This window comes from Molothrus ater (assembly GCF_012460135.2).
Source record: "Molothrus ater isolate BHLD 08-10-18 breed brown headed cowbird chromosome Z unlocalized genomic scaffold, BPBGC_Mater_1.1 matZ_random_MA35, whole genome shotgun sequence".
Lineage (NCBI taxonomy): Eukaryota > Metazoa > Chordata > Aves > Passeriformes > Icteridae > Molothrus > Molothrus ater.
In genome coordinates this window covers 4747819-4762259 of record NW_023416471.2, presented here as the reverse complement: position 1 = coordinate 4762259, position 14441 = coordinate 4747819, and the positions used below count along the sequence as shown (strand labels likewise).

The window sequence follows — 14441 nt, the reverse complement described above, 5'->3', positions numbered from 1 at the left end:
AAACTGAAAAGCAAAAGCAGTCAACCCTCATAAATAAAATCAGATCAATACTAGTTTTGAGGTGACATTGCTCCATTGTGGTCTGCTGCTATGTTAAATCAAACTCTTCTTCCAGAAAAAATTACCTGAGCCACATCAACTGTTTCAGCAACTGCTGTTATTAAAAATGGTCAATGGTCATATTAGCGTTTTGTGTAAAATAAATGCAATCTCTCAAAAATTCAATTTAATAACTTATAGAAGATACCTTTTTAACTTCTAAAGCACATTCCATCAATGCTTTCACACTTCCAACTTCTCTTAGAGTCTTTTTACTGTTTACATCTGCTCGCCAGGACAAGTTCCTCAATACACTTGCAATGACCTGCAAAATGAGAAAGAAAAGTAACATATTTCAAGGTAGGTATGTTTTTAGCAGGTTATCAGACTTTCCTCCTGGACTTATCAAAATGCTATGTTAATTAACAGTGGTCATGTTCAGTTACTGAACTAAAATTTGCTAACATCTGCTTTTTGTTGTATTGTCTGCTAGACTGTCTAACGTTTCAGCATCAAGTTTGATCAAAGGTATTGGCTTTTGTGTGTTGGTACTTAAAACAGAGATTGGAAGTCAGGTTTCCTGCTTCTCTATTCTTATGTCTGTTTTAGACTTATATTATCTCAAAGGAGAGATTTATATAATATTTTTTTCACTTTTTTCACTTAGAACAATACCACTTGCCTGTCTCTCATGTGGTATGATTATTTTGATGTTTATAAAGCTCTTTAAAGTATTTTTAAAATACACTCTGCCTTTTACAAGCAGAATAGCTATGTCCAGAAGATGTCCTGGTACTTGGCAGCAGTTAGATTGAGATAGGTTGTCACTGTAGTGGGCAGTCATTACACATTAAACTCCATCCATTCATGAGCAGCTGTAAGCATGCATATTCCTCATGAAATTAATTTGATAGAAAACTTTTGCTTATGGGTGTTCTCATTGTCACAGAAGTGCATAAACTTTTCAGGTTACGTGGTGAATGCTCCCTTGCTCACCCACCCAGTGGAGCACAGGGAGCCAGTGGCACATGGAAGAACCTGGGAACACCCAGCCCTGGCTGCTCCCAAGGAGCCACCAGCCCTTCAGAACCCACCTCAACACAGCCAGAGCAACACAGGAGCCCAAAGCCAGGTGGGAACTGTGCCCTGTCCAGGCTCTTCCCAGGACTCTCCCAGGGAACCCACCACCCCGTGGCATGGCTGTGACACTCAAGGGAGTCAAAGGGAGCAGCTGTCTGCCCATTTTGGACAGAGGGGATGTGGGACACTGTGGGAACCAGGGGAAGAGCACTCTAGAACTGTAGAACTTATTGCGGGATGGCAGAACCCAAAGGTTTCAAGTGCAGGAAAACAGATGGATTGAGGTGATCTTTCAGCACAGGAATGCACAGGGGACAGAAAGGCACAGTGACGTCTGAACAGCTGATTGGCTGATACAGTTGTGTGGACATGCCTTTTGAGTACACTGATCCCATATTCTTACTAAATCTCATTTATAACTTGTCCTGAGTGGAGGATTTCATGCTCTGTGTGTGTGTTTGTGTGGTGTCTAAGTGTCAGTGGCTGGAGACATCCCAGAGTTCAGAGGGCCCATGGGGCTGTGACTCTCCTTTCAAGAATACTCAATACCTGTCCTAATACCACATCACAGAGTTTATCCAAGAGTCTCTGTTGTAATTCTAGTATTTTCCTCAATTGTAACTAGTGAGCTCCTCCTGTTAAGGAGAGAATATTTTGTTAACAGCATTTTAAGAGGTAAGGTCAATTTTATTTAAAATTGCTCTTATGTCAGATGATTCAGTCAGACTGCAAGGAAAAAGGTGGTTTTATTTTAAAGAAGTGTTCCACTTTGTATGCAATAAGCATTAGTTAAAGTTGACTATAATTTAATATTTAGTAATTTTACACAAGTTCCAACAGTTCTGCTCTCTCAGTTCTGAGGATTATCCTAAGCACTTCCTAAAGGCTTTATTTCAGGCTGTTTTCCTTACACAGAAGGACCCATTAGAACAGACAGTAACAGATCAGAATCATAAAAAAAAAATTTGCAGCCCATGCATTATGATTTACAAAAAACGAAACCACAAAAAACCCAGACCGTGATCCCACAGATAAGAACATTTTACAAGAAGAATGTACTTCCTAATTAATGAAGTATGAGAAAAATTTTACATCAAAGTTAAGGCAGATAAGACAACAAAAAAAGTATTTTATCTCAAAAGAGCATTACCTGCTGTAAGTCTTCGCTTTCAGATTTCAGCTGGGCTACAAGAGCTCTCATGCAGCCCTTCATGGAACATAATGTAGCCTGTTAGGAATCAGGATCAAAAAAGAAAGTGAGTAGTACTAAATAGCAGGTTAGATGGCTGCTTCTGCACAATGTTTTGATATTTTAAGCAAATCATATGTTCATATCTATTTATCTTAGTAAATATGTTGTCAACAATAAATACTTGGTTTACAACTACTAAAAAATTTCAGCACAGCTATCAGTGTAAATACATAAGTGGCAAAATTGTGCTAAAATTTTGTATTTATTTTTTACAGCACTTCAAGGATGTGATCTTTACTGCCTTAGAAGCCTTCTTTCCTTTGCACCACATAAAAACCCCTGTGAGCCAGCAATGTGTTGTTACCTACTGCCTAGTGAGAGAACAAATCCTGAGTTCTCTGAAGTCTGTTATTTCCATTTACTGCTGAAATCTCTTCCCTCTAGAGCAGAAGGGTAGGTCTTCAGTATTGAGTTATTTTAAGATACACAGACTGGCAAATCTATTGGAAGTTTCTAGAGTTTAAAGAAATGTCTTTGTCAGAAATTAGGGGAACCAATTTTCTTTTATAATGATTGAAGTGGTGCCCAGTGTGATCCAGATACACTCCATATATTTAAAAGCAAGCTCTACCCTGAATTGAGGTTGGAAAAATTTCATTAGACAGTAATAGTATTGTTAAATAACTGAAAACTTCAGAAAACGACCCAATTACATATTTTAATTTAACATTCTCAGAAAGAATCAGTTACTATAAAATCACTGTGTGCTGTTCTAACCTAGTTCTCATTAAAAAAGCAGGTCAATAGATAAAATCCTTGCTTTCAGTGACAAAAGTGATTTGAGAGCCAATACCATAGATGTATGATGGAACATTCTGTTTGTGCTGCTCTCTGTCAGCAACAGGATGGAATAGAGATAGTATATGAACTCAACTGCCTTGAGTTTAAACTCAATATCCTATCCTGGAGATTTTAATCACCTGTGTTGAGAGCTGTAATTCAAACAGCTATGAACTGAAATTACTGCAAGTTTACAGTTCTGTTCTCACCTTGTTTGCCACATCTCCAAAAGTCAGGTTTGTCAGAGCCATGCCAGCATACCTCCTTAGGGTAACACTGTAGTGATCATTTGTGAGTCCATACATTTCACAATCCACTTGCAGCAGTTCAGCAATGGCCTGCAAACCTCCTTTAAAAAGATTCAGGTAAGAAAAACAGTCATACCTGTACTCTAATGTTGTACATACAGGACATATGAAGCAAGGAACAAATTGCATTTTTATGTACAGAAGAAACCTCAAATGTCTGAAAACCACAATGCTCAGAAAGAAATACGAATTGCTAAAATTACATGCATGGAATTTATTGAGCATGGACTAAAAAAAATTCAGGCTGTCAAATAAGAACATATGCAGGATAAAAAACGCCACTAAAACACCAATCAAAAAACCACCCATCCTGGAAAGTAGTCTCAATTTTAAGTCCAATACTTGTAAAATTGCAAATATTTCCACAATAATATTACTCTTCAGAAATTCACAATTCATGCCAGAAAAAACAGTAACTGACGTAATAATTTATGCACTGGGAAATGGTATAGTTAATTTCAACTGCTTTCAGCACTTAGGGGGCAACAACTGACACAAATGAATTGCTGTTAATAGCTTAAATTGTTAGTAAAAAAAAGCCATATATGCAGTGACATGCACAAAGTTTCTAGCAATGGCTTCTAGCAAGCTTCACAAGTCCAATCTTACCAAGCTCATTCATTGCATGTCTGTGTTCTTCATCAAATGAAAGTTTCATCAAAACACACACTGCAGGACAAATCTGATGATCCACTGGAGCAGGCACTGATCCAGAAACAGGTAACAATTAGTACCTTCCAGGTGATTTTGTCTAGATCATAAGTTCTCCAGAGCAAATCTAATCTTAAAAATAAACCAGCTGCAGCTTTGGTCAGGTCTGTATCTTCCCAGTAATCCATGAACACACAATTAGTTAAACCATTACTAAAGAAAGTGTGTACTGTAAATATATTTGATGCTTGAAAACAAATTAGGGAGAATTCTGAATGTATGTGCTGAGCTAGAAACACAACTTGCAGTGCAAAAAATATTACCTTATTACTCTTAGAAATTAATAATATTTGTGAAACAAATCAATATGGTCAAATATTCTGGTGGCAATAAATAATATTCTGTTTCTTTGGGTGCTATATCCTTACGAATGGTTAATTAAACCTTCTGCTTCATAACCTAGAAGTTTTTAAGTTCATACTTTTGTGAGCTAGGTTCTGAATAATGCAGAAATGGTACTGATACAGCTTTTGCAGAGGCCACTTCTGCTGAATTGCATCAGGCAAAAGGCAGCCCTGATTTCAGTCACACACCTGCCATGGACACCTACAGGCTACACTCACGGGATGCCCTCAATTCAGAGGAGCAATGAAGGTAACTCTAAGCTTAAATCTATTTTTCTAACTGTTCCCTGAGAAAAATCCTATTAATTTACATTTCTCAATTTACATTTACATATAACATTATAAACAGCAGTTCATTTTGATAGATAGAGATTATTTAATTGGTTCTCTCTGCCCCTCTCCCAAATGGAAAGTGCTATCTCCTAAACATCTGCATGAAGAGCAATTTGGGACTGTTTATCCATAAAAATGTAAATCAGAATGAGTATATATTCAATATTATTTTACAAATTACAAATATAAACCACTAGAATTACTATCTGTAAAGTACACCAAAGTCCAAGATTTAAATTTAAAAAGCTTCTAAATAGGGTATTGTATCTGTGACACATACTATTTCTCAACAGTAGCTGAACTTAAATAAAGGAGAAACCACGCACACACACATATATATAGATAAGAAAACTTGCATACATTCAACAAGAAGTTAGATTAAAGCTGTACTTTCTGTAAATTCACTCTTTTCAATATATCTTTGAAATGCTTTTATATGGCTTGCAGAACCTACTTGGGTTTTTGTCTTGGTCCATGCCTTGTTCATGTGCCTCCTGCCATTCCCAACACGTTTCACAGTAAGAACGGATCTGCTCCAAGAGATGGAGCACACGGATTTCCCGTCTGCCTCGCTTATCATCGGGCTGGGAGTGAATGATGTTGTGCAGCGCTGCGCTGGCTCTGGCACGGGCCTCTTTACTACCACGGGAGTTTCCTAACAACACAGAGTCCTTATCGTTGCCATGTAAAAGCTGGATGAGGAGAGGAAGACATCCAGACTGACGCATGGCTATGCAGCTGTCCTGGGAGCTAGACATTGCTAGCAATGTTCTTGACATGTCATCTTTATCATGAGTACCAAGCATTGATAACAATGAATACACCATTTCCACCTGCAGGTCAAATGATTTTAAAAATACAGTTACGTTTTAAAAACACACATAAAATTGAAACGAAACTTGAATGGTACATATGAGCAAAAAAGCCCCTTATTTAATGGTGAAAAAAATTGTACTACTTCAGCATTCATAATCTTAATAAATTCCACTTAGTGGTTAAATGGCTGGAAGTGGGGCGTAGCTGTGTGTAACTGTATTAATCTAGAAAACCAATAGCAAAGACTTCCAGATTTCCATCATACAAAAAGATTAAACAATTGTATAATTAAAGTGTTTCATTTTGGGAAACCAAAATACCTTCAAAATTTAATCTTTTTTTAAAAAGGTATCCTGTGTGTGAATTCATTACACTTTATTTATAGTCTACATCATGCTGAAAAAACATCCATGTATTTTAAAGTTTTCCTTTAAAACACCTCAAATTAACTGATAATTTTTTGTTATAATCACTGACTTTTATATGAACCAGATTATTTTGAGCAAATGCAAAACTAAAGAGTTAAATTAATACTTTTTCAAGTTTACAGGGATAAAAACAGTAAAGCAAACAAATGCTTATTTAATATGTATAAAATACTGAGCATTTGTCAAGTTAACTCATGCCATGAAAACCCAGAATTACCCATTTAACTTGGAGTAACCCACTTCTTAAAATTAAAAATAGTGATTTTTTTAGTGATTCCCTTGGCTTTTGTGTAATATTGTGGTCAAGGCACTATTTGTACTCCCACTCTTCAGTAACATCTTTCAATCAAGAAATACATTTGATTCTTCTAGTCAACTTTTAGCAGAATAACAGGATGTAGAGGATGAGCTTAGATACTATCTAAAAAACTCCAAACTTGTAAAGCCAAGATAAACAGGAACACTGAAAGTCAAAGCACAACATAAAGAAACTATCAAAGGGAATTATAAAGTAGCAGCATGTATGTTTCTCTAGAATATAGTAAATAAGGAAGAAATGAGACTTAGAACCATTAGACAAATTTTCCTACTAACAATTAGATATTTGCACTGGTTGCCCTGTCAATGAATGATTTTATTTGGTGTCTTCAGTGACAATTCCAATGTGCCTGAAGATTAATACACATACCAAGTTTAAAAAAAAAAAAAAAAAGAACATCAGCAGGCAGACTAAATAGACTAAATAGTGAGTCTGGTAACATGGACTTCTCTAAACACTTACAGGTTGCTGAGGCAATACAAATCTTAAGAGTTTGTTAAAATGTATGGTCACATGGCAAAACCCATTGAAATAGACTTCTGTGACAGTCTAGCATCCCAGTTTGGAGATCCTGTCTTCCTGGTCTGGGAAACCCCAAATGTAGCATTTAAACAAAGCCTTTGATTCTTAAAGGAGAATGAATTTATTTGCTTTATGTGTATCTCTTTGCAAATGTTTCAACTGGCAGCTATAATACAGTGTTACTTGGATTTGGAAGGTTAAGTTTTTGGCAGATAATAAAGCTGAAGAAGCCACCAAATCAGGCCTCCAAGTTGCAGCTCATGTATTATAGGAAAAACAAACAAATCTATTTGTTTCTCTTGTTTAGACTGACTGCCCACAGACTCATCTCTTTTTGCACCTGTAAATGTACTCCTCCATTTAGAATCTCTACCATTTTCCCTTTTAAGGCATTAATATTAATAATTTCCTACCCCAGAGTACACTCAGTTAAACCTGTGTCTTTGCCTGTATCCTTCCACACTCACTCCTCTTCTGCGTTCAGGGCTTTCCCACCGCTTGTAACTTTGTGGAGTTCTACAGTTTGCAGTGAAAACTGGCAGACAGACAGCTGTTATCAACTCCATTTAGGATGTGCATACAGCGTGGGACTGAAATTACAACACTGTGATACTGTTTTAAGGCCCAAAATCATTAACACTATGCAAAATTAATAGGTCCACCTTCCCAGAGAACTGTTCTCAGCACACCACCCACAATATCCATACTGCTGCTGATTCCAGAGGCAGTATGAGATCCAGTGGCTCCTGAATTTGCCCTTTTCTTCCCCTCTCTTTTCATGCTTCATATGTACTTTTTAGTGCAGTCTTCTATCGGCAGATGCTGTGAAGGGCTTAAATAAATTTTTTTGGTCTGTTTAATTTCTTGGCAACTGTGTCTGTTTTGTGGATTTGGACTCTGCAAAAGTATTCGAAGAAACGCTCTTAAAAAGGTTAATTTTCATCATGGATTATAAAGAAACATCACAAGGTTTTTTGATATCCCAGTAGCTTCTAGGAATTGCTTGTTCCTTACTGTAACAACTCTTAACTCATCATCAACAAGTCAAAAAAAAGATTTCTGTGCACATATTTTCAAAGCTGAAAAATATACTAAAATTTTAACTTAATAAAAATTACTATGTATGGACAAGACTCTTCAGATAATATTAGTACTACTGGCAGAAACAATGAGGTTATTGTATTAGTAAAAATGTAGCATTAGCGACCTGTGGTTTGTAATCTTCGGTTACCTTGGTACCCAGATGACTTGTCAGTCTGCGAGGAACAGAATAGTTACTACTAGAGCTCATAACACTGGCTGTCTCATGGTCCACTCGAGCAGCAGAACCCTACAGATTTAAACAACAACTCATATAAAACAAAGTCTGAGGGACAGAACAACACTGAGTTTCAGCACTGGATGATGCAGTTGTGCCGACAGCAATGAACTATCAACCTGCTTCTCCTTAGGTCCTCTCTGCCCTGACACAACAGAGAGGTCACTGTTAAACTTGGTTCTATTAACCTTTTTTCCTGAGATTCAGTCTCAATAGAACTGTAATTTCAACTGAATGGATTTAATTACTATTTTCACCAAGAAGAAGTAGATTTTGGAACAAACTGAATAATAATTTTGACAGTGAAAAAAGCAGACTCCATTTTTATGTCAGATTTTGTAGCGCACTGGAGAAGTATCTGAGAACCCACCAGTAAGAAGAGACTGATCTGGGCAATGAATAACTCCACCTGAATTTGTTTATTTCAAAAGCAAAGCATAATGGTGTAGTGAAAACTATAGAATAATGCTGACAACACTTGATGTAATTTTCCTAGAATCTAGGTATGCTCCTACCCGTATTAGCAAGACTCAATTATTAGCATCTTTGTCTTATTTTAATTATTTAATGTATTTACATTTTTCCTTTTTCTGCCATTTTTTATCCACTCATATTCTTACGTTTTATTTGCTGTTGTTTTCTATCTGTGATGTTTCCCTTACTATATCACTCCCTTCCCTTCTGCTCTGGGAAATTAAAAATATATTTGTTTAGAGAACACTTCTAGTATCAATAACTATATTCCTGAGGTAGTCACCAGTTTTAATTTGATCCTCTAAAAAAGCTAAAATCAGTTTATGGAATTATTAGCCTAATTTGCAAAACATTTTCGAACTATGAGGATCAATGGATATAATTTTTTTTTCCCAGTAAAAATAGGTAACACTGAAGAAAATTACATGGAAAACACTTTGAAATAATGTCTGTTTCTTCTATGTGCTCCATAAAGAAAGAGGAATTTTGCAGTTCATACAGTTCAACATCTTAAACATGAAATTGAAAGAGACTTGTAAGTACAAGGTAGGAGTAACTTAATGAAGTGTTCGTATAGACAGAAAAGAATCTAGTTATATTGGAATATTTAAACACATTAACATTATTATACTCATTTCACTTCCATGTTTGAATCCAGAAAATGTGATACATGTTCCAGAAGTATTTTATGCTACAAGAGTATAACTGGAATTATTTATATTAACTCCATTTATTCCATTCTATATTTCCTATGTAAACAAACCCTTATTTTCTCTGTTGGCTACAGGGAAAAAATCAGAATCTAAAAGCCTAGGAAGAAAATCACACTACATTTTCTCCATAATTCAGTTAAATAATGTTCAGTGCTATAGTGAAGTATATGGGAAATATTCCCATACACTTCACTATAGAATATGTGACATATATGGGGATGAATTCCTGGAATTTTACACCCTGCAATCCCTTCATATTTCCTCAAACTACATTCAGAGGATTACAGGTTCAACATAATGTACGTACCAAAATTATCCATTATTAAGCTCAGTGTGATTGTTTCATGCAAAAAGGTAAAAAAGGACTCAAGTCTGGGGCACTATCTATTAAAATTCACCATGGTGTAGATGGAAAAGCAACCTCAGTTCAGGTAACCAATTCCTTCAGGGCCATCACATGGCTGGGCCACCTGCTCAGCTGAAGTGTAACTACATTTCTCACTGGCTTGTAAAGACTAATGCCAAGGAACTAATGTCAGGTGAGCAGTCATTTATCCAAGAAAATGGGAAATGACAAGGAAATGTTAGGTGGACCCTTCCTGTATAGGACCTCCTCCTTCAAAATCTTTTCCTGTCTACATCATCTTGTTTCTGGCTTTTATACTTCACTATCTTTCACTCACTCTTTTACCTTGCTATTTACCATGCCAGCTGAGTAATTTTCTCTGTTTTGTGATGTATTTTCTTAACAACATGGTCAATCTCAACAAATTCCTTTATAGAACTTCCAAAATGAAGCTATAAACAAAATTTTAGTCCAGCAGGAAAGTAGTGAGTGCAATGGAAAAGACAGCTGAAAGATGGTGCTGAAAAGGACACACTTGAAAAGTGAAAAATCCTGGATTCAATTAACACTGACTACAAAATCAATTAGAACAAAATAAATTGGTGAAAATTTTTTTTTTTCACTCCACTGAATGATGATTGCTCTAAGTATACTGAGCTGGTTTATCAGAAATAAATGTTATGTCCAATCCATTAAACCTTCTCAGTCTGGACTTGCACTGAAAGTAAATAATCCCCAGATGGCTGTTTTAAAATAGATAGAGTGCCATGGCTCTATCCCCCACCAGGAGGAAGGAATAGCCATGTTTTATATATTTTTACAAGGCAAAGGTCAAAATTGCACAAGTCCTCAACATTAAGGCCTCAACTGAATTATGAACGGATCTTCCATTTGCATAAGTCTGCCAAGACATGTCAATCCCTTTTTCCTTCCTTCTCTGTAAAATACATTGTCCAGAAAAAACTCCTAATTCATTCTCTGAAGATGGATGATAGAGCAACAATGCATCAATTATTTAAATACATTATGCTTTCAGCCCAAAAGCAGCAGTGAACTATTTTCTTCCCAAACAATAAAGCTGTCATAAGAATTAAGAGTCAGAACCACAATAAGATATGGATGATAGAATTTAATTCCAAATGGTGATCAAATGTATTTCAAAAGCAAAATTATGGGCTGTGCTTAATGTTTAATCAAGAGAAATATTCCAGCCAAACCACAATTCTTTCTGATAAATCTTCTACAAGACACTTTCGGAAATATTTAAATAATTTTACTTCCCTGGAGTAACAAAAACATCTTGTATATGAATTCAGCTATTAAATCTGTAGTGTGAAGTTTTAAAAACCCAAATTACTAGTGGGAATGTCTAAGCTACAGTTGGAAATCATGAAAGAAAATAATCATGGTAAATAAATGAAAGTATTTTTAGCCAAAGAGAGTAGTAATAAATATTGATTTTAAAGGATAAGTAAAGAATTTAATGTATACCTCAAAATATTCCACTACTGTATTTCAGTAATAAAAGGAGAAACAGCAATGGAAGATTATTTAGAAGCATTTAAATAACCCTTCAGCCAACTTTCAGGAGATTACCTCATTGATACTTCAGTTTCAAATAATAAACCTGTCATTTGCTTTTCTTCTTTTTTTAAAAATCACCAGCATCTTAGTGGTAGTTTCTAAAATGAAAATTTGAACAATTTTCGTAATTTACTAGCACTTCTGATATTACCGTTCACCTACAATGAAATACTCTCTTGCCATCACTTTCACACCATTAATCACTCTTGCCATCTCTTTCACACCATTAGGCTCATTAATCATTTAAACAAAAGAAAAATGCTCCCTGCATTACTGAATATTTATATGTCCCTTTATTCAAACACTTCCTTACAGTAAATACAATAAATTTCCCAGATATAGATGGAAAGAGGAAAAATATACTTTTTTTTAAATGAGTAGACATGCAAACACACTAAGTTAAATACCAGCATGTAAGCATCATATGTCTTAAATACTTAATTATATTAAAACAAGGAAAATACTCTTACTTACCTGACCAGTACTGATGGTTGCCACACTGATTTCTGCTGCTCCTTGACCTTCATTCTGCCTCTCTGTATCATGGGAACCTGCCTCATGCTTGCTTTGAGGTGCTCTCTGTTAATACAAGAGTTTATGAAATTACAAACAGAAATGAGGTACAATTTACCATTCAAAGCTTCCTTGGCTGTGAGCACATCAATACTGCATCCTCAGAAGCCACTGAGCAGCACTTTGCATTTCATAACCCTGAGCCTCAAAAATTAACAGCAGAGACTGAGCGCCTTCAAAAACTGCGAGATGAAAGAGAAGCATTTCCTCTGAGGATTACAGCCCTGCAAGACAAAGGATCTGCTGTGACACACAGCAGCACCATTTTCCACCAGCTGTGCTCACATCCCTATCAGAAATGTAACAGAATTGGAGCAAACGACTGTCTACTCTGCTGGACACGTGATCCCTGCTTTTACTGGGGAGCATGGCCAGCACTGTTCAATTAAGCTTCACGTTTAAAGATGAATAATTTCTGCTTGAACAGAAGGATATCTCTACTATAAGAATATTCTAAATGTCAAGGACAAACAGTGCAGGAATTACCACTTTGACTGAAAAGAAATTTATACAGCCCGATACTGATCCATCTAAAATTTTGTCAAAATAAATTTAACTGACGTGGCAAGCTGGTACAGAGAGGTTTCAGTTCCTTTAGGAAAACAGATTTTTATACATCTACATAAAAACTAAATTGGTCTTCCTGATGCTGATAGGCATTTAAATGAGCAGTTATGAAATATGTGAAGTATCAAACATCAGCTATTAATAGGTTTAAAACATTTCAGATTTTCAGAAAGACATGAATAATCCATGGAAATGGCTGAAGTTTGGAGTTGAAAGCAATATTATTTTCTAAGTATTGCTTTTGTTGCCAAGCTTCATTTCACATACTGAAAGGCTACTACCTAACAGACAACACAATCTTAATTAATTTGTTTAGCCACATATGGTCTATGTCATCCAGTTTCTATGTGGCTCTGCAATGTTTTTGAGCTGCAGAGCCTAGCATAGCACAGTCTGCCTCATCATGCTTTAAGGATATTTATCTCTGACTTTTAGCAATACCTCTCTTCAATGTACACACCCTGAAACATCTTTGGATACTCTCAGTGATTAAATTCATACAGTATCACTGGCATAAATAACTCTGTTTTGTTCATCTAAGACAGAAGAGTCTCACTTAACATTAAGCAGAATTTCAGAAACCACTAATCAGCACGTGAAGTAATTAATTTAGGGAAAAATTTAAAAGTGTAAATATAGTTTAACTAAATGAATAAGGTATGTAAAAAATGCAGGCTATTATACAAACTAGTAATGTGAGGAAATTGGAAACAACTATAGGTTAAAAATTCCTTGACGTTATACCTTCACTTACAGAAAATAAGCCACAAAGCAAATCTCCAAGTATTTTAGCACACACAGTGTTACTTCTTTCTAAAATCTGATCTAATTTTTCACCCTCTCTGTCACTGTGTATAAAATGAAACTGCTATTGATGCTCATACAGTAACTGAAGAAATTTTGGTTCTCAATACAAGAGTCGGACACTCAGTTAAGATCAGGCCTTGCTGTACATGAAGTGAATTCAGTATAATGCTAAATTCCTGTCTCACAACACACTTCAATCTTGAATAAAATGTAATTATGAGTTTGACAAAATCAAGACAGATTTTTCCAGTCACTAAATGACTGCAAAGCACGAAGAAAGTAGTACTGGACATGCCTAGAGGTGAAAATCTGAATGGTTCATTAGCAGGGCTCTGACCCACTGGGTCACCTGAGAGGGAATACTACTCCTTTTCCAAGAACACTCCTGGGGATTGGGACAGGGTGGTCAAAATGGGGTGTACCTATTAAATAGTTCTGCTGCATCCACAGCACAGAGATATTTCATTCCCTGACAAGAAAAGTTTCTGCTCTCCTTTAACACTTTCTGCTTCTATTAACATACATTTGTTTTCTACAAGCTATTTAAGAATGAGATACTTTCCCATTTCCCCTAAGCACTCTCAAGAATATGCCAATACAAAATGTAGTCAACTCAACGCACAAATTAATTTGTAAGGCAGTTTTTAACAGTTACTAGCAGGGTTTATCTGATTTGAGATGCAGAATGTGCTCACAACATACAAACCCATTACTGTCATGTGAGTTATCAGCTGGACTTGAACATCAAATCTGTGAATTCTCAGTGAAGACTCCCTACCACTTCAGCCACTGAAGTAATTTGAAGTGAACTGTTCTCTTAATGCAGACTGGCACAAAAGAGTTAATAACAACACAGGCAGCAGAAAGCAGGTTATTAGTTGAAAATGGAGTATTTATATAAATATGTATTATATTATTATAATGTATTAAATGATTAAACATTTTTATTTATTACATATGAAAATAGCACATATCCATGCAGATGGATAATGTAAAAATATTTTTGTATAGATACAGTATTACTGTAAATGAATTAATATTCATCTGACAGACTGCAGATTAATGGTTAGAAAGGCCATATAACCACTGAAAGTATATCCCTCCTTCATGGTGCCTTTTAACACTCA

The 14441-nt window shown here is 35.7% G+C and overlaps 1 protein-coding gene across 3 annotated transcripts in view; it reads right to left on the bottom strand.

Annotated features, from left to right (window-relative positions):
• The window catches only part of APC (APC regulator of WNT signaling pathway), a 93843-nt gene that overhangs the window by 13799 nt on the left and 65603 nt on the right, over positions 1-14441 (bottom strand). For 2 of the 3 annotated variants that reach the window (XM_036403174.2, XM_036403175.2), the window contains exons 8-14: positions 11842-11946; positions 8140-8262; positions 5302-5680; positions 4069-4164; positions 3361-3500; positions 2270-2347; positions 248-364 (exon numbers count right to left, since the gene is read on the bottom strand). In XM_036403174.2, the coding sequence (XP_036259067.1) occupies positions 248-364; positions 2270-2347; positions 3361-3500; positions 4069-4164; positions 5302-5680; positions 8140-8262; positions 11842-11946 (1038 nt within the window). The remainder of the gene's footprint in view (positions 1-247; positions 365-2269; positions 2348-3360; positions 3501-4068; positions 4165-5301; positions 5681-8139; positions 8263-11841; positions 11947-14441) is intronic. The other variant, XM_036403176.2, reaches the window with a different exon arrangement.